This window comes from Harpia harpyja, chromosome Z (assembly GCF_026419915.1).
Source record: "Harpia harpyja isolate bHarHar1 chromosome Z, bHarHar1 primary haplotype, whole genome shotgun sequence".
NCBI lineage: Eukaryota > Metazoa > Chordata > Aves > Accipitriformes > Accipitridae > Harpia > Harpia harpyja.
This window is the reverse complement of record NC_068969.1, coordinates 90,876,470-90,897,968: the sequence shown is the minus strand read 5'-3', so window position 1 is coordinate 90,897,968 and position 21,499 is coordinate 90,876,470. Positions and strand designations below refer to the sequence as shown.

Sequence of the window (21,499 nt, the reverse complement as noted above, 5' to 3'; positions counted from 1 at the left end):
TTTTCAGGAGCTCATGCCTAGTGGTAAATAAGTAGTCTTGTATCAAAGTACTGTACTTATGTCCTATTGTTAAGACTAAACAGCATAAGAGGGAGAACACTGTAAACTAGTTTGTCTGCAAGTTCCATTTCACAAAAAAATGCTGACAGGTCTTATTTCACTGACTCTTTCAAGTAATCACCTTCTCTCTCAGAGGGCAGACTTTCTTCATTCAAATACAAACCTTTCCAGTGGTCTGAAACATATTGCAGTGTTTTAGACTGTAATTCCTCATTTGTTGTCTTCAGTGCTAATAAAGGAGTTACTGTCCCTGACCTCAGACTTTGCCTGCAGGCTCCCTCTGACGTGTGGCAGCCCAGTGGAGTGGTCGGGGTTAAAAACAATGTTTTCTCTCAATGAACTGATCTGATTTGCAATGCAGACCTACAAAAATTGTGGTCGTGTAATGGAGGAGGTAGTGGAATGAAAACCTAGGGTGGGATCTTCAAAAACTAGGAGGGGGGGTGGGTGGGTTGCGGTCTTTAGTGAAGCCAGTCTGGTGGTGAGCTATTGCCAAGATGGCCAGCTTGTCCTCTCCCTTTCTCCCATTCTTTCCTCCTTCCCTTGGGTTGGATCTGGAAATCACATGGCAACAAGAGGAGTCTTCTGCCAGATCAGCCTTCAGACTATTTTGGGTGGCAGAGGGAAAGAGGAGGAAAGGTTTCTACCACATCAGCCAGCTGAATCAACTTGCCCTGTAGCCGTATGACTGGGAGCAGTGTGGGGGGGCGAGGAATATGTGGTTGGTGGCGGATGGAAGGACTGGCCGCAGGACTCAGCAGCTAAGATCAGCTCAGGCCACTGGGGAACCTCAGCCAGAGGCAGTAGTTTCATGAAATTTAAGCTAGGGTAGGTTGCTGCTACTGCCAAAGAGGAAATCCTGCCTCCCACAGCGCCTCACCACCGCTCCCCTCTCTCGTGGGTCACCAAAACCACTCACAGAGCCAGGCTATGAACCAGGTTCAGGTTTTAATACCCCCCTCCCCCCTTTTTTTTTCCTTTGGATGTGTGTTGGATAGCCAAGCACTCACTTTGGCACAAAGGATGGGACTAGAAGGAAATTCGGGGGACAGGTGAGACTGATTCTGTTGGGTCTGAAATTAAACCCTGAGGTTTCTGTTTCATAATATGTGATGAAGTGATCCAGCAGGCTTCTGCTGGGGATGTGCTTTGCTTCCTCCCCTCCCCATTCCTGGTCACATGCTCTTGATCAATTCTGGCACTCCTCAGATACCTCCGTGGACCCATCCAACTTGCTAGCCTGGTTTTCCTCTGTCAGGTAGGTTGAATCTGTGCATTGAAGGGGCCAATGGATGCCAGAGGCAGCACAAGGCGGGGACGAAGAGGGCTGTGTGGTTGGCAGTGGGGAGGCAGAGGGAGAGCCAACCCTCCTAGCGTTGCCTGGCTGCTCCTGGAGCCAGAACCCCAAGGGGACGGAGTGGGGAACCACACCCTCTGGTTGGACCTTGCTGCGCTAAACCGGTCTGGTGAGCTCTGCGGATGGAGCTGGACCCAGGATCCTCGGAGGTGGTTGCTCCTCTCCCTCCTTGCTAACAGCCTGGTTGCTCCTCCACCTCCTTGCTAACAGCCGTTGCTTTTGTCTTTCTGGCTGTTTCTTCGTCACCCTGTTGATCATTTTCAAAAGTGATGAATATATGTCTCAATTGCTGGGTCTCGGTATAGACTTGTAATTTATTGGAGAGTTTGCAATTATGTAAAAGCAGGACATTGGTATGAAAGATCTATTGTCTTCCAGGTTTGGGTCTGAAACGTTCACATTTTCTGTTAGTTTCAGGAGTTTGGTAGTAAAATAGGAAAATTAAAAACTGAAAGCTAAAATTATGTTGAAACAGAGTATCATTTTCTCTGTAATGTATAGGTTAAGAAAGCACAAATATCATGCATAAAGTAACTTAAAAGTTGCATAAATAAGAAATCTGATTTACCCATGTTGGAAGGAAAAAGAAACAAAATTGTTTTGCCCCATTTTTGTGACTTTGTCTTTAAAAAAAAAAAAGCCAAGTTGTTGATGGTTTGGCAGCTGTGCCGGTGATGTCAGCTCTTCCATTGTGAAAGATCTGCTTTCTTTTAGACAGCCTTATGGCATTTCATCAAGTTTTGGTGATTCAGCTGAATTAAAAACGAACTGGATTTAAGTCTAAATTCCCCTAACTGCTAAACCAAATATATTTCTGACCACACAGTCATTGCTAGATGGTCTGTCTTGAGGCAGTATTGAAACTTTATATCCCACAGAAGGCAATTTTATTTTGAGAATCAGGACTAAATGACACGGTGAAAGGAAATGTACCCTTTAATTCAGAATTGTTAATCAGACTCTGTCAGTACACACTGTATTATTTTTTAATCTGACTTGCTAAATTTATTAATGAATTTAGTGAATTTCGCAAAATCTTGTAGACTACACGTGTGGCATCACTTTCTCTTCAAAAAGAATTCGGATTTCTTTAAATTAGAAAGATGTATTCAAAATAAATATGTTGTTGGGTGGGGCTGTTTTAGGCTGAAAAAACTTTTACCTTCATTTAAAATTCCAGACTTAACCATAAACTAAAACTTCAAAGGCATAATAAAATTGTAGGCCACTGATTGTAGCCAATTTATTTTGAAGATATCTATTCATAGAGGCAGACATCCAAGACGGAGAACTTGTAAAAACATTTTGTGATTTTTCTCCAAACTTTTATTTGCCTTGAGCAAAATTAATCAAACTTTACATCGTTCTCCTTGACATTTGAAAAAAGGCATTACCTCATATATTGTGCTATTAATTGCCAAAATAAATGGTTGCTTATAAGGGGCTAGATCTGCTATATGCAGAATGAACAGATGATATATTACAATAGAGAAACCATTTCAGTTCTGAGACTGATGTATCATTCACGGGCATTAAGATTGCATTAAAATGGCTGTAGCATTATATATTACATCCATACCTATATCAAAATGATTAATCTTGATTAAGAAATAGACACTCTAGACTCCTTTAGGCCCCATTTATTACTTATTTTGCCCAGGTGAAAGATGATTCCTGAGACTTTGCAGGCCAGAAGTGATTTCTTCCCCTACTGATGATCTAGCGGGTTTAGAATTATTAAAAAAAAAAAAAAAAAAGAAAAAGGGAAAAAAACAATCCCAGTAATGAAGTTATTCAGTAGCAGCAGAAGATGTAGGTATGCATGGATGAGTGTACTGTGTGGGCTTCGAATGGGATAAATGTACTCCACATCTGTGCCAGGCTAAGACCCAGAATCCACTCGCAGATTCAAAAATGTACAGAAAAGCAACCAGATGGTTAGCTGACTGAGCTTACGTAGTGACAGCTGGAATGGGAGAATGGTCAAGAATGGGGAAGAAGACAGATATGTTATTTCCTTCTCCAAATTTCCGTTTCTCTGCAAAGTTACGCATACGCATGCTGACCATCTGGACTCTGTCCTCTTTTCATTACAAGAAAATCATAAATTGCGATGACCGCCTGTAAGTTTCTAAGGCAGGAGTTGCCAACATGTGACCCTGGAGCTGTGCATGGCCCTCAACCACTTCACGTGGTGTTTTTCGTGCTGGTCTGGCAGTTTTTGGCAGAGCTTGGCTCCACTCCCTAGTGGGAGGCCGCTGTTCCAGCCAGCTCTGCTGCCATTCACATCAGAGATAAGTGGTGTTTTTCTTTTGGCTGTTGGCTATATGAAGTTTTGGGGTGTAGCTCTTGCTGTCAGGAAGTTTGGCCTGTGGTTATACATTGCCTTGGTTCTTAGCCCGCCTGCATCTCAGCGTGAACCATCCATCACTGCAGTATTCAGTACTAAGTGTATGGGGATTGCACATTTGGTGAGCCTCATAAATACTAGTCCCCATGTTTCCTTTGGGATGTAGATAATCTCTTTTAGAACTTAGAAATGTTAAGTCACTTGATAAACTGTCTAATGCCATTATCATGACTGGAATTCAGAAATCCCTCAGTACTGCTTCTTTTTTATGCTTCATTATATCCTATACCTATTTGACCATAACACTAACATTTTATATCTTTATGCAGGTCTTGACATAAATGTTAGATTACATTTTTCAAATGAAATATCTCTGAGCTGAAAACCTGTAAAGTTTTAAAGCTTGTGCACAGGGTGTTACTGCTCAGTTCTCTTTACCTTGAACACTGCTACCTTACCGTGATGCAAGTGGGCTTTGGGTGTTTCACATATAAGGCTGTCTCAACATGATCTTTGATGTCTTCAGTAATTCATAGATAGTATTCCATTCAGTTCAAATCTGTTTCCTGGAAAAAAAAAAGATTTTTACTTTTTCCTTATATTTCCATCAAAAGTGAAAATCAAGCATTTCCTTTTACTCTCATTTTGTGATGTTTGACCTTGTAGGCTGTTTTAATAAATTTGCTCTTATTTAGAATAACTTTAAATTTTTTATTCTGTAATTGTATAAGAATGTAATAATCTGGGTAAATGCTTCACTTTGTTGATGTTCACAGGGATTTTTTGCTGCCATGAGTAATTCTGGATTTTACTCAATTGTTTGTGTGGTATGGGTTTTTTGTAAAGATATAATCTATTGTAAAAATCAAGGTGAATACTTTGAAACAAGAATGGGAGTGTTTTCGTATGCTTAATCTTGTTGAAATTGAGAAGAGTATGCATTTTGAAAGGTAAGAGACTGAGCATGATATTGTAGTGTAAATCTTTCCTTTGGAAAAAAGGAATCAAACATTACTATGACAAAACTGAAATTAGAAGGGATAATAGTGGATCTATATGTTCACAGCGTTCAACTAAGCGAGTTAAGATAGGTGAGCTTCACTGGGTGAGTTTGTCTACGGCACAGCCCTGTGCCTTGTCAACATGACAGTAGGAAGTTATAGTGTCTCAGGGCTCATCTGTTTCTTCAAGATCAGTATTCTATTCATTCTCCCAAGGTTAAGGTCACGGCTATTCCTCAAATGTTTTTATTTTAATAAAATAACAGAAGGACTTGGAGTTTTGTAGAAAACTCATTATTGCCATAAAGCAGCAAAAGGTCACAAAATGTCTGTCCTCAGTGAAGTAGGAAAACCCCTTATTTCTTCAGTAATTCATTGTCACAGTATAGGCTGGAAGAGCCCTTGACATTTCCAGAGTTTCCTTGTTGAGGTGAAATAATTGCTCTATACATCAGAGTTCAAAAAAAGATAAATCAGTTAACAGTACATATATGCAAAGGCCTTGTTAGCCCACAGAGCCATCTGCACTTCACAAAGTGACTATAGCAAGCTCGTCCTTCCTTCCGGCACATTTTAATGGAGTCTCACGTTAATTAAGGCATCAGGCCTACAAACACGTGTGCAACTTGAGCAGTTATCAATAAAGACCTTAAGACAACTTGCAGAGCATCGAACGTGAGATCGGCACTTTTTGCCAGAACTGATTATACCCCGGTTGACTGGTGTGCACTGGATCCCAGAGCTGAATCAGTTGCAGAAGGAACATGAGTTGCATTCATGCCAAGATAACAATATGCACTTTGCCAGAGCAATAGGGAGAATTTCTTCAAACTCCTGCTGGAGTTTGCTTTGTCTTGTGTATTTCTCAATGAAAACTAAACAACAGGCTGCTTCACAGAATCAAGTCTAGCAATAGGTAATTTTTGTCATGAAGTTTCCATTGTATAAAATGCTAAAAATAAATTTCCAGTACAACACAGTGCAAAATTTTCTGCTTATGGGCAAGTGATAGTTTTGCCTGGGGAATCCTCATCTATTTGTATCCAAGACTTTTTATGCTTCTGTAGCTATAGGGGAGAGAAATACTGCTTCTTCCCCTCCAATTCTGTTTATAAATGTATGGAGAATGGCCATGTGTTTCCATGTTGTTGACAAACAAATGAGGCATTTGAAAAGACTTTATGTTTATAAATAGAAGACATATAAGATCTAAGTGTGTCTCCTAATTGTAAAAATATCAACCATGCCTTTTGTTCTTTTGCTTTTTTATTTCTCAATAAAATTTTCTTTGAAAATGTAGTCTTACTCTTATCTTTCAGGTGAGTAGTTGATTCATCTGACTGGTTTAAGATTTTAGGGACTGTATAAATTATATTACTACGTTAGAGACAGTCACAATTTTCAGAGTGTTTGGAAGAGACTTGATTTAATATTCAGTGGAAATGAAAAATGTAATGGTTTCACTGCACTCAATGCTATAACCACTGTGGTCTAGTGTATATATTAAAAACTTGAACCATGTTCAATATATTACTTCCTGATGTTTAGGAGGGAAAAAAAGAAAATCTCATGTTAAAGTAAAGCATGTTGGTGCTTAATCCAAAAACATAAAGCAAAGAAATTCAAACAGAATGGAAATCCAGTGTAATTTCTGACCCAGTCCATAGATTCATACTACTTTTATTATGTGTGCAGCTGGACAATGTGAAGAGTACAGCTTTCCAATTGCTAAAATGGCCTTCAGTAGAAACGGTATATACTGAAAGGTATTTATATGTTCTTATGTTCCCACATTAATACTTCCTGCACCCTTCTGTCTGTTCTCCCCAGATCCAGGTACTTCCAAGCTAGGAAATAGCAAAGGAAATCTGGATTTTTTTTCACGTACTGTTCTGGTTTTTATGGTGTAATGTAAAGTCCCTAATTTGGATGTATTTGTAGACTGCCTGCAAATCAAACTATAGACCAGACTGCTTGCAAATGAAAACCACCCTGTGTCTACAGAATATTTTGCATCAATGGATGCTAGAAAAACACATAGATCATTGAATTAAAATTTAGAAGATAGTAAAAAGTTAAGAATCTGTTCCAAATGGTGTACCCACTAATTTTGCTTACTTTCTTATATAAGTTCAAAGTTTTATGTACAAATTTGGTATGAGCAGAAATCAAAATTACCCAAACCCATCTGGATAGCCCATCACCAAGTTAAAGGCTTATTTTCTGTGTTGTCATTCAAAATATTTGTATGTATTATATGATGTGAAATGGAAAATATGGAGAAAACCTCCATCCTAGAGTTTCATACAGTCTGTTGGGGAGAAATCTCTTCTGAAAAATGGGAGATCACAGTTCAAAACCCTTTGTAACAATCAGGGTAACTCAGGGCATGAATTTGGGTCCCCAAAACCCAGAAACATATCCCCAGTGTTGGGCTAGATTTTTTGGAAGAGGGAGAAAACCTCTCATTTTGTCAGGTACCTCCTCATGTGATTTAACCCTTAGTTTTCAGTTTAATTTTATTTTTATTTAAAAAGTGTGTAAGTTAAACATTTTATTGGTCTGAGCCTTTTTTTATTTCCAGTTTACTGAAAATTAAATATGTTCAGCATTGAATTGGCATCTGTTTCTAATTGCTTTAGTGGACAAACAATAATTTATATAGCATGCAGTTGGCTAGGGCTTTTGGTGTGACCTGAAAATTTCTTCCTTTAGGGAGGAAACTATTGGACAGTTGGAAAAATGCTGTCGGAGGAAAGTTCAGAAGATGTGGTTGCGGGAAGCAGTGCTGACCACAAAGAAAAGTTATAGGGTGGCTTCCTGAGTTTTACTGCAGTGAAGTTATGGTTCATTTCTCAAGTTTGCGTTTCCTTTTCTGGCTGCATGCTCCTATAAAGAATCATGTGTTTCAGTGGCTGTTACCTGATGTCTGCCTTTATTCTGCTCTTTCAGTGCTGCAGGGAAGATCAAGCGATATGTTTAAGTAAACAGTTTCTAGATCCTAACTTCTGAGCATAGTGACATGGATTTTACAGCAGGGAAAATGATTCAGTTTTCTCTGCTCATCTGTAAGCCTCAATTTTTGGTAACATTCATGGGATTGTGTGCTGTTACTGGTTGTTTTTTGTTTTTTTTACTATTTATTTTCTTAAGCTTTTTCTTTTGAGAACTGGCAAATAGTGTATTGGCACTTTTGTTTTGTTTTGATTTCAGAATCACTTTAATTTGGACATAATTTGGGGGGGTGGTTAAAATGTATGTGTCGTTGCCAGAAATGATTGTTGTGAATACAAGTGGGGAAGCCTTTCATATAAAGGTTTCGTGGAAAACATACTGTGTCTACTGAACTGTATGGATAAAGGGGAATTTAGCTTCATTTGTCTGATTAAGAGAAGTTTGTAGGGTGTAAATTCCTTGTTTGTTACTACTGATGCTTAACCAGTCTGAACCAAAGCCCACTGGAATTAATGGAAAGGTTCCCATTCGTTTCAGTGTGGGTTTTTTCAAGCCCTAACAGATCTCCTGCTGTTCCATAGTTGAGCATTAGTAAGGGACAGTGAGCCTGCCAATCATGCAGGTTTTGTGTTTATGCATGTGGTGAGATTTCCAGGAGGTTGAAGACTGCTTTCATGGGGGTAATTTTTAGGTGGAGTTCCATAATATTTAACAAAGTCTGTGATTTTTTTACCTACTGCTTCTGCTATTCTAGCACAAAAACAGGCTAAGGTGATTTGAAGGAGTCTAGTATCTATTGATAGAAGAGTAATCACCTGTGATTTTTTGACTGCTTGGGTTTTCTTTCTTTTCTATTTAGTGGGTACCATGTAAGTAAATGTTTTAAATACTGATAATAGAGTCAAATTATTTACGTTAGAACAGAAGCTGTGATGTGCAAAACCTTTGATTGATTTGGAAGCAGTAGGAGAATGATACCAATACCATTTTTCTGACAATATATAGAAGCTGGAGAATACAATAGGGATTTCTTCGATGATTAAAGTAGTATGTTAGTTTTAAAGACGATAATGAACATACTAGAAAATACTGTCTTTCTGTTTGGGTTTCATATGTAAGTGGTTTTTGGTTCACCAGTCCTAGACTTCTGTCTGGGGATCTCCTCTGTGGTTTTTATAGACTACTAATCAGATCACAAGAGGCAGGGAGGCATCGCCTTACTGTGGAAATAATACCGGTTATTGTTTGTTGCTTTTAAGTTCTAATGGAAGTAGCCTGAGTGGTTTTTTCCCAGTGTTTGGTTCAACTATTAAGCAGAATTCTACTCTGTGACATACAGAATTGTTCATCCCTCACTAATGAAAACATTTTTACAAAGTAAAGAAACTTTTTTTGAATCATTCATAATGTTTTAGAGTATCATCTCACCAGAATTGAAAAAAAAAGAAAAATTGGACATCTAATTTATCCCCGTAAATTTATCACCCTTGCCAGGTGACACTACCTTTTGAAAGCCTCTGTTCCTGGAGAGACAGTCTTCAGTGAGTTAACAATCTGTATGCACAAGACTGAATTATTTTAAATGCAGTATCTTTTTTTGGACGTATGCGTAAGTGCCACTTCATTCCGTAAAGCTGCCTTACTGCAAGCACTAGTTTCTGCAGTTCAGTAGTTTCTTGCCTTCTGGCTATGTGATGCAACCTTGTTATGGCTGTGTTCCTTGCTCCGAGGGCATAAGTGACAGAATCCTATGATGGGTGCCTCTTGTCACACCTATAGCTCTGTATGTGTCTCTCCAGCCTCAATTAGCAGAGATATGTTTGAAAACATGAGTGGTCCCAATGATCCTCCCACGAGTTTTTGCAAACAGGCAGGACTTCATTGCAGTGCTGTCTTAGTGGCAATTGTGGCTTATGTGGTGCCTACTGACAAAATGAAATCTCATTTATCACAGGGGGGTAAGGATGGCAGGGGACCAGCAGCTCAGAGAGGTGTTCTAGCTGTTCTGATAGCAATAAGCTGAGATGCTATTAAAAGAAGATTTTACAAAGCGATAGAATAACATGGAGGTTTTCCATGAAACATCTTCAGTGATTGAAAAAAAAAGGCATGTAACTGAATTTGAGGATGTAGCCAAGATTATATTTTTTCAGAGAATGTGGTCTAGTCCAGTTGCAGCATGACTGTTACTGGCAAAAGCAGATGATGAATTTCCTGGGTAAAGAATTTACGTCTCATCCAGTGTTTCAGCATGTTTGAGTTTTTCTCACTGTGGGTACATGCTGTGTAGTAGTGCCATTAGGCATTGTAGACAATGTCTAGTCAGGTCAGGTAGAGACTGTAGTCACACTCAATATACTAACAACTACCAAGATGATGTGGTTTCAGTCAAGATGCTTCATGAGGTCTGAGTAGTAAGCACTCAAACTATTTGGCCTGTGTGTTACATTGCTGTGTCCCCGGTCAAGTAAAACAGTAAAGTTTTGATTGTTGGATTGCATTTGGCTCAATATCACACAAGATGGGAAGAACCTTCCTTTGGTCATGCAGGGGATAGAAGCAGCCTGGTCCCTGGAGTTCCACAGAACATACAAATTTGATTAAGCAGAATGTACATCTAGCAGAGGATTTTAATTCAGGAGGGTTTGCATGTCACCCAACTTTGTCAGTGGTTTCTGAACCTTTTCAGTCGTACTGTATTCTTTTTGAGGCGGGAAGACCAGTACTACTGTTTTCCAGTTGCACAGAGCTTTTTGCTTTGTTCATGAGTCCTTTTCTAATAATCCCTTGCACTCAGTTTTCTTTTTGACCAATGCTGACATAATTCTGAAAAAGCATCAGCTCAATCTGTCATGATCCCAAGGTTTCAGTCTTGGACAATTATGGGTGACATGCAGGCCATCATTTTATATGTGAATTTAGGATTGTTATTTCACACATGCATCACTTTACCTGTATCTAAGTTAAATACCATTGCCTATTTTAATGCCTACTCACACCTAGATGACTTATTAATATGACAACCCCCCCCCCTTAAGGGAAGGTGAACCTGCAGGGTGGAATGCAGTGGATATGCAAGAAATTTGTTCCATAATAATTCCCTAAGCAACATAACCTGCAACCTTAGATGTTAGCAACACCAGGGGAGCTTGGTAAGCTGACTCTAAGAGAAACAACGCAGAGGGTGGAGTGGAGTGGAAACACTGGCCAGGCTCTGTGATACCACTGCAGGGATGGGGAGCTGGAACTACTGGAACAAGAATGGAAGGTCCCTGCATTGAATCCACTGAAGCAAGGAGGTGAAATAATGGGGGTTCTGTCAATGCTATTGCCTTACTTCTGAATTGTATCATAAGTACCCAGTTCTGGAGTAGTGACACGCTAAATCATGTTCCCTGGGTGAACTTTGCTCATTATAATCTCATTATAATACCAAAACATCCATCCCAAAAACTACCTGCCTCCGAGGTGCGACCACTCCTCACTGAGCATGCGCTCTGAATTTTCTCTAGCATATACCTTTAAAAGTAAAGTGAGAGAACTTTATACCAATCAAAGTAAAGGTATGTATGACTAGAGTCACTCAAGCTCCACCTAAAAAATAAGAAAATATGAAAGGGCTTAAGAGAGGAAGACTGTTAGGGAAGACACCATGATAGACAAGTTGGGAGGACATTGCTGACTTCTGGGTCAGTCAATGGGCTGAACCTCTCTCCCCCCCCCCCCCACCATAGGGACGCCTATTGGGTGAGATTTGAATCCACGGTTATACCGAGCGCTTCCCTGGGAAACTTAGAAATCTCTATAGAGTTTTTCCATAATTTAATGTGCTTGTAGTCGACTGTGTTATTATTATTTGCATGTGCTTTGCAGACAGAGTATTTATCACTGGCAATCCAAAAGGACCTGTACTGTTGCTTTAATAAACTGCTCTTCTCGTTAATGTAGTTGTGATAGTTCATTAACGCAACCAAACTCCCTAAGTCTGGTAATTCTAGTGCGTTGAACGTGGCTAAGCTGACAGTGTAGTATGCTATTAGTGTATCTGTCATCGTGATAGTTCAGCATATTGAACACGTCCAGACTTACAGCACTGAATTGGACATTAGTCAGAAATTAAACCTAGCTGCCCCCAGCTCCTCTGACATCTGAGGATAAGCTGGAATACAAGGGGGTTTATTTTCAGCCAAACTTCTTTACCCTTTAATGCAACAGGTATGAGAAGTAAACTTTTGTTCTATGTGGATCCTGTTATGTATTATGTAAATATTGGATTGGAGTAACCAAATAAGTGATAGGGGGTGTTGCATAGCCACACAAAATTTATACTGAAATAGAAGTCTTGAGAACTACAGAGATAATTTTTAATTACTAAGACAGTATCTAGGGAATCCTTTTGTGCAGTATACATTGTAAACTGCAAGGTATCAAACTATTTAGACGTCCAGGTAGTGTAATATGCACACACACTTGTGTTACAGGAAATGTTGGAGATATTCCTGCTTTGGCTGAAAGCTCGTAAATGTACTTTACACCTGCAGAGCAGTAGCACCTGTTTACTATTTGTTTCAGATGTGTTTCTAATTTGCACTGGAAAGCAAGCGAGCCATCTAAAATCTTAATTCACCCTGGGTTTTGTGGATTTTCTTAATGCATGCTTTTCAGTCTTTTTCATCAAGCAGGTTGCAATTAAGCTTGGAGGTTTTTGTGATTATATTTTTCCTGTCATATGGCTGAATCTGCTGCTACATTATATTATCATAAATAGAAGTTTAAGTATAGAGAATGCTGATATTTTTCACTTTTTCTTTTGGGAAATATACTGCAAAAGGTAGATAACTTTAACATCCTCATTCTGCAGATGAAGAAACAAAGGTAGAAGCTTCGTTTGCTTATGTTGTTCTACAGGGCACTGATTATTTATAGCTGCTTATAAAAGAATGTTTTTGTTACTGTATAGGATACTGGAAAATTGTAGAGGCATGCTCAATCTGACAGTCACTCAGGCTGTTTACATTAACTCTTTGGGCAGGGGTCTGTCTCCCAAATAAATAATACATTAATGTTCTTTTGTCTTTCTCCAAAATTGCTCTCTAGTACCCAACATTGCTTCCCTGCACACTAGTATTGTAGACCACAGTGTACAGAAATATAGCATGCTTCAAGCAATATTGTTTTAGACCCTTTAAATTTTGTGGTCCGGACCTTGCTAAATGGCATGTTAGAGAGAACTGTGTGCTCTTTGATCTCCTGCCAACCAAGAAAACTTTTTCTCAACATGGATCATTTTCATCATCTTAATCATAGGCTGAAGGCAGAATATTTTGGTTTTAGATGTACTGTCTATTTATATCTCCAGATTTTAGGTTTCTACCAATTGCTTGAGTTGGTCTCATTGAAAGAAAGAAGGAGAGCTAGAGGAATGAGAAGAATAATTGACCTATGGTTATTTGATCTGTGCAAATATCATATATATAGTGATACAGAATATGTATTCCCCTATATATTCCCTCTTTAAAATCTCAGCTGAAAATTTGCAGTTTGTCTTCTTTCTTCTTGTGATTAAAAATCAGATAGCGAAGGTTAAATGAATATACTTTTAAGAAATTTATTATATTTAATAAAATGTTTCCACAAATTTATCTTTTAGAGTGATCTAAAGTATGAGCCTGTCTTTAAAAAAAAAAAGTTCAGATTGTACCTTTTTTTTTTTTGATCTTGCAAATTTACACGATATGGTTGTTGACTATCCTTAAATCTTTTTTTACAAATTATGGTTATGTGGTGCTTGAAATATTTGCTTTGCAAAGTAGAAAGCAAAAAATTGAAAGAAATCATGGGAAATATTTACAAAGGTGCTGACAGATCTGAATTTTCCAGTATACCTACTAATTACTGTGTTGCAGTGGCTTTTTGTTGTTGTGTTTGCTATTTTTTGATTTTGCTTGCATTAGGAAAACTTTTTTAGTATTTGCTCTTGATTGAATACTAAACATTGCAGAGAATATCAGTGAACATCATAAGACTTAGAGAAATAAACAAGCTGGATTTATAGGACCCACACAGGAAGAGGAGTAGAGAGCTTCTGATAAGACATCTAAAGCTGTAAAATGTAGTAAAACTGGATCAACCCTCCTTTTTTTTATTACCATGTAGCATTGCAGGCATCAAAGGGTCACAAAGTTATTTTGGTGTGCAGCAGTAATAGAAGAATTTAAAAGGTTTTGAGTTACACATAAAATAAATGGATTTTCAGGCATTTTTGTCTTTTTCATGGTGGTCAGATACATTAGCCTTTTTTTATTTTAGGTAATTTTCTGATAGGTAACTAGGATTGTATGAGCCAAGGAATAGATGGTCAATTCTCAAGCATACACATTGATCACCAGAGAAGAAATGCAAAGAAATGTTTCTTCCTATTTTCCACCTCCAGAAATCATTACCCAGTTGGACAGGTGAACTAATGAGTTAAGCAGAAGGCTATTGTAAGTGTATGCAAAAATACATAGGAAGACAGGTTTTTTCCTGTCAGTTTTTTTCACCTAACCTAACCGATGTATTAAATCAGGAGTACACATTGGATACTGAATGAGGTCAGAAGAGCTTTTTGAAAGCCTGGGAGGAAAAAAAACAGGGCTAAGCACATTGCATCATTTTTTATGATCTTCCCTATGCTTAGAAAGTCAAGTGAAAGAACAGATTGCTGGGCAAAGTAAGCAGTTTTCTGTTTTACTTTGAATCATCAGTTATTAATTACTTCTTGGGACACACTGCTGGATTGAATGTACCAGATAACTTCTTCAGTATGGCAAAACCTGTCATCTTGTAACATTTCTGTATATTGTAGGGGCTTTTTCTAAATTTAAAATTGTATGACTAAAGCAGGAAATAATGAAGGTATCAGATTCTGATCTCAGCCACAGTAGTATAAATCTGGTGTGAATCCATTATTTCTATTACTTTACTCTTGAGTTATGTTCTGGTATAAGTGAAAAAACAGCCTTAAGCAGGTAACTGACTTGTCTGCACTGATACGGACTGATCTGTGCATTGGAAGCTATTGCTAATATGAAGTAATATTCTCGTTTCTTTATGCTACCCCTCCTTTTAAGAATAGCACTGAAAGTAAACTAGAATGTATGCTAGAAATGACTCATGGTGTTCATGCATTTGTAAAACTACAGTTAAACCTGAATCGGAATCATACATACTTACAGACAAGGGTGACCAAGATGGTGAACAGTCTCAAGGGCAAGACTTAGGAGGAGCAGCTGAGGTCACTTGGTTTGCTCAGCTTGGAGGAGAGAAGGCTGAGGGGTGACCCCATCGCAGCCTACAGCTTCCTCACGGGGGGGCAGTGGAGGGGAAGGTGCTGGTCTCCTCTTTCTGGTGACCAGTGATAGGACACAAGGAGATGGCATGAAGCTGCGTCAGGGGAAGTTCAGACTGGACATTAGGGGAGAGTTCTTCAGTGAGAGGGTGGTTGCTCGCTGGAACAGGCTCCCCAGGGAAGTGGTCATAGCACTAAGCCTGTTGGAGTTCAAGGAGCATCTGGACAATCCTCTTAGTCATATGGTTTAGTGCTAGGTTGTCCTGCGAGGAGCAGGGAGTTGGACTTGATGATCTTTGGGTCCCTTCCAACTTGAAATTTTCTATGATTCTATACTTACCTTTTGTGAAAGTTTTGACACTTTCGGTTCAGTACATACAGAGATTAATAGAAAAGGGGTTGCATAAATCTACTTTGACATAGCATTTTCTTTTGTAAACAAAATATTTGGCTTGTCCTGAACTGAAAGTAATTTGGTAACAAGCCTTGTGTATGTCTGACTAGCTCATTATTCTGTTTCCGACAGTAGCAGTTGTGTAGGAGGGAGTATGAGGGCAAGGACATAAATACACTTCTCTTGTGTGCCCCCCACAACCTGCAGCTAATGGAGCTCCTGATCTTTAGGTTGTGATTTTGGATATAAGAATCCTTGATGGATTTTTCTTCCACCTTGTGAACCCTTTTTATCACTCAGCCTGCATAAACTTCTAGCATCCACAGCATCCCATGGAAAGGAATTCCACACTTGAGTTTGGTCTGTGATAAGGAAGTATATATATCTCGTTTATTTTAAATACATGAATATATGTTATGAATATACCATAATTTATTTGATGCCCTATTTGGAAAGACCAGTTGTTCCTTATTCAGCTTGTCATGGTGTCCCATCCCACTCAGTGGGCTCGGAGGAGGTGATCTTTTAGGTAGTCCATTGCTGCACACGGGAGTCACGACAATGACTCAGGAGGGACAGGGAGAATTTCAATATCCCATTTCACTTGGCAAATCCCAGGGCAAGAGTCATAACAATGGCTCCTAAATGCTCAAAATACATTTTATTTAATGTCAGCTTATAACACAAGTGTGGCTAAATTTGGCGTAGCAGATATTTCAAATAAAAAACTTGACACCTAACAGATGTAGCAAAGTATTCCTAACAACAGGAAGAAGAGAAGAGATAAGAGAGAGAGAGAAGAAGGAGAGAAAAGGAGAGGTAAGTATCACCACCCTTGGATCCAGAGAAGAAAGAGTCTTGGTAGTAGCTGTCTGGATACCTCAGGCAGTGGGCGCACGCCTGGGGGGTTGGAAAATAAGAAAATTCATGGCAAAGGCTGTGGGTTTTTTCTTTTAAGGTGAAAACAAAGCTTTGGTATTTCATTAGCTACTGATACACTGGTGATCCGATGGCAGAAAAATAAAATGTCTAGCCTCTTTGCACAAGCAAAAGCATCACATTTTTTATATATAAGTCTATAAGGAGGATATGCAGGCATGTGAAGGCAGGCTGGATTGCACAGATCAATAAAAGGCATCTGTCCTCTGACTGCTGAATTAGTCCACAAGACTGTTGTTACTGTCTGGTCAACCATAATGGAAAAAAAGAAGAAAAAAAACCCCAATGATTTAGAACAGATGCAGAGAAAAACTGCTTAGATGCTGTGGGAATGAACTTTTTATCTTGCAAAGGAAACAAAAAGAATGTGACTTCTTTAGTCTGCCGAATTGGAAAAGGGATCCCTGAAACATTCATACAGCAAGGGAGAAGACTGCCCAGGCATTTTGCATTTCAACTGCACTATCAGAAGCTGAGGAATGAAGACAGAGGTAGAAACTTAACACCTGGACTGAAGAGAACGAGAAAGTCGGGTAAATGCAGGGGGAGGAATATCCGCACTTAAGGTGAAAGTCGTATCATGGGAAGAAGAGAACTCAGATCAAGCAATATTTTTATTTATCTTAGTTCCTTATCTGGCGCTTGTATAATGTAATAAACTGGTAGCCCTGTAAATATCCTGTGTAGAGAGCATTCAAACAAGCATCAGTCTGTTTTCCATGGCTGATAAGTCTGATAAGAGTTGACCCATACTGCCTGGGAAGCAATGCACTTGTCTGAATAATAGACAGTACATTTCTTTGGCACAAGACAAGTGCTTGCAATGAGTGAGTTAACACAACTGACAGAGTTCTGTTTATAATAGCTCAACATGAGGGAATTTATCTTTCTCTCTTCAAGAGATTTTGCTGAAAGATAGTATTCCACCAAACAACTTCAACTACAAGCTCTGGTAAAAGCATTTCTTAGTTTAGGATTTTGGTTTTGTTACCTGGACCAAATAAGGGTTTTTAAAAATTATTTTATCATCTTGAATCTTATTTTAAGTCTCATGCATGGCATTCTAAGAATATTTTGCAAAGTATATCTAAAAATACAATCTTTCATACTGTTTATTTGAAGTATTTTAAATAATTTATCTTGTGTAATACTATGGCTTCACATACCGTATCTCAGCAATCAGAAGCATATTCTCCATGCTAAACCTTAAAATCAGAAATGCAGACACACATAGTTTTTCCTTTAGACCAAGCCTTAATATTGTAATTTTGAGTTGTAATGTTTAAGAAACATGGTTGTGTTTTTTGATCTGCTGAATGTCTTTCATTGTGCTCTTTAAGAAAGTAGATGGCAAAGATGAGTATTCTCAGTAGCAAACACTATGACAGAATAATACATAGCATAATGATGTTGAAGAGTAAGGAATATTAATCTTTAAACTGTTTCATATCTGCTGTGGACATCACATGGCTCTGTGGGCATTTATCTTCCAGAAGAGATACTTCTGGGGGTATTTATGAAGTTTTCCTTGTTCTGCTAGGGGTTTGGGGGTTTTTTTCCCATCAGCTTCAGTGCTTCCTGATCTAAGATGAGCTGAGGGCCCCTCATCCTGTGTATGCATACTCTAAACAAGTAGTCCCCTTTTATAGCCTTATTTACCTGGGAACATTGTACAAGTCTGATGTAAACAGGGAACTTGGGTATGCACAAAAAGTGCTTATTAAAGAAAAGCTGATTCAAAGTGTGAAGCCAAGTAGTAAAAGAGAAACTTAGCAAGACCTTCATAAAAAGTAGAGAAACTGTGTCCCACCATTTCATTTCCAAACTTTGTTTCTTACTTCTAGCAGATCTATATTTGCCCCACTGTGATGTACAGAATTTACTCTTTTTAAAAACCTGTAGTTCTGCTCCTAATATTGGATCTCACATGATTATTGTACATCTCGTGGATTCTCTTTTTCATTTCAGTGGCAAAAATCTGTCAGCTGAGTCCTTCAAATTCCCTAAATTGATTGAAAATCATCTTCTGAAAGATGCTAGAAATCAACACTGGTTTGTCTCCACCTTCTGATGTCTTGTTTCTAGTCTGCTTATAGAGTTGCCTTATGGTAGTCTTTTTGTAAACAGGTATCAGCTGATATAGTTAATATAAAGCCCTTAGATTTTATGTCTTAAACTCCTGTCTTGTTTATGAAAGCTGATATGCAAGATGGCTTGGTTGTTCCTGGAGTGTCAGTCTGACTCCCTCCTGGTTTCAGCAAAAAGCTGGTCTCCTGATCATCCCTTGTACGCATGTTAATTTTTTTCTGAGCTCCCTCCTATAAGGAGCTTCAGGTTTCCTTTTGAGAGGGAATTTGCATATAGTTGACACTTTAGAGTTTTCTGCAGTATCTGGATATGGGGTCACGTCACATATGCAGCTCTACCAAAGACAGCATGAAGACATGCTTCATGCTGTGTCATGCCACAGAAGACATTAGAAAAAATTTCTTTACTGAAAGAGTTGTCAGGCATTGGAACAGGCTGCCCAGGGAAGTGGTGGAGTCACCATCCCTGGATGTGTTCAAAAAACATTTAGACAAGGCACCTCAGGACATGGTTTAGTGGGCATGGTGGTGTTGGGTTGACGGTTGGACTTGATGATCTTAAAGGTCTTTTCCAACCTAAACAATTCTATGATTCTATTATTCTACCTTGCTGGCCAGGTATGGATCTGTGTGAATGTAGCCAGCTCAGTCCAGAGAGACAGCTCTCTGCATGTGGATACAAGTCAGGACCTGGGACTTGGTCCCTGGCGTGATCTAAGAGAATTAACAGTAATAGCATTGATTCAGGAGATCTTTCAATCCTATATTCCTAAGTGGCAAAAGGTACAGGCACTTGTATGAGCAAACGTAGCAATTCCAGTCATGACCATTCTTAATATAGGTATATGAGATACACAGATATATCTGTATACAAAATGAGTCCAGTTATCTGGACTCAGGTGTGACACTTTCCACTGGTAATTTTTTGGGGTGCAGTTCAAGTTCTGCATTAAATACATCCAGTGAATCAATAGCACAGATCTTTGCACATATATATAACAAATTCTTTATCCAAGACACAAAAATAAATGGATGATACCACTCTGTTTTCCAACAGAATTCTAAAAATTACTTCATGCATATGCAATGTACCTAACTTTGTTTACTGTTTCATTAAGGTCTTGGCATTGACAACAGGATATCTTTACCACAGAGCAATTCTTCTGCATGGGATGATACACTTTTCAATATATCCATGCATGCAGCAATCCGACGTGGAAAATGGAAGTTACTAACTGGATATCCAGGTAACAAAGTAACTCCTTTTTGTACAGTGTGTTGTATCTCCCACCCACCCCAAACACAGTATAATTCTGTTTAATGTATTTTCATTGCTTTTAGTTATTTGCTAACTTCTCCGGTTTTTGATCACATGCAAAAATCTAGAAGGGGGACTTCTAAAATTCAAACAACATATTCTTTCATTTTGCAAATATTTTGTATACAAATGACTTTCACAGTAGTGGAAAAACTATCGTAGAATCATAGAATATCTCAAGATGAAAGGAACCCATAAGGATCATTGTATCCAAGAAGAAAGTCCATGAAATTAATTTATGTGAAATTAAGTGACAGGGAAGTTTGAATCCCAGTGGTGCAGCTTTTTTGTATAAATAGGACTCCTATATAGATAGCCCTGGACTAGACAGACTCTGGTGCTGGGCTAGAGTTAAGGAATGCAGCAACAGTCACTGGCCAGTGGCTTGTCAAGGGACCTAGTGAATTTGTCCATTACAGTATAACTCTTTGTTTCCACACTGCTGCTCTGTGTCTGAGAATTAACCCTTGGACTATTCCTGTTTCTGCAGGCTGCAGTCATTGGTTCCCTCCACCATCTTTGTTCAGTGAGTCAGAGATTCAATCATCTGATCCACCAACAAAGAGACTCTGGCTATTTGATATTGTTCATGATCCTGAAGAAAAAAATGATTTGTCTGAAAAATATCCTCATGTGGTAGAAAAACTGCTGTCACGGCTTCAGTATTATTATAAACATTCAGTGCCCGTGTTTTACCCTGATGAGGATCCCAACTGTGATCCAGCAGCAACTGGAGCTTGGGGTCCTTGGGCATAGTGCACAGCACTGCATCCTGCAAAACAATCCTGTAGTGGAGTCTGGTTTATGGACTCAGGGTCCTAGTCACATATTTCTTACCTTGTTTATTAAACTATTGCTAATTGTGAGCTCATTCCTTGAGTAATTCAGTATTTCTTACACTTAAAATATGTTGGGGATCTTATTTCAGTCTTTTCCCACTCTTTCCTTCCCAACAATTTTATGTGAAATGTTGGTAAAATTATAAATCTATTGTGAAATATTATTTGTCCAGAATATGCTTTTAATGCAGAAGGTAAAACATTGCCTCCCTCCTTGAATCATGGCAGCGAGGATATCCAGAATGCATCCATCTTGTGAAATAAACTGATTTTTGGTTCGTGTTTATCTAGAAGACAAATTCTATTGGAAGTTGTTACATATCTGTAAAGAACAGAAAAGAAAAAAATACAACAGTTAGCATAATTTTTGCCTTTAACATGCACCTCCATCCAGAAAAGTGAACAGACAGAAATCACCCACAGTAAAAACCCCCAAACCTCCCAGAATACAGGAAAATCCCTAACCCTTGTTCACTGTTAATGTATCAAACTGGAGTAGAGAGTGGTGGTCAACTGGAGTGCAGGGCTGTCAGGCAGAGGGATCTTGACAGCCTGAAGAAATGGGGAGCAAAGACTACATGAAGTTCAACAAAGGCAGAGTCCTGCATTTGGGGTGGGATAGCCCTATGCAGGAGTACACACTGGGCTATGACTGGATAGAAAGCATTTTTGTTGGGAAAAAAAGTCTAGGTGTCTTGCTGGACAATAAATAGAACAAGAGTTGCTGTGTGCTCTGTTGGTGAAGCAGACCAACCACGTGTTGGTCCATATATGCGGGAATGTAGCCAGCACTTTGGGGGAAGTGTTTATTCCCCTCTATTCAGCACTGGAGCATAGCACCACATTTGGGGCTTCCCTGTACAAGGAAA

At 38.8% G+C, this 21,499-nt stretch overlaps 1 protein-coding gene across 2 annotated transcripts in view; it reads left to right on the top strand.

Annotated features, from left to right (window-relative positions):
• ARSB (arylsulfatase B) overlaps positions 1-20,789 on the top strand; it is a 65,760-nt gene extending 44,971 nt beyond the window's left edge. For both annotated transcript variants that reach the window (XM_052777657.1, XM_052777658.1), the window contains exons 7-8: positions 19,592-19,720; positions 20,282-20,789. In XM_052777657.1, coding sequence (XP_052633617.1) covers positions 19,592-19,720; positions 20,282-20,547 — 395 coding nt within the window. In that variant the 3' untranslated portion in view covers positions 20,548-20,789. The remainder of the gene's footprint in view (positions 1-19,591; positions 19,721-20,281) is intronic.
• Positions 20,790-21,499: the final 710 nt, after the last annotated feature.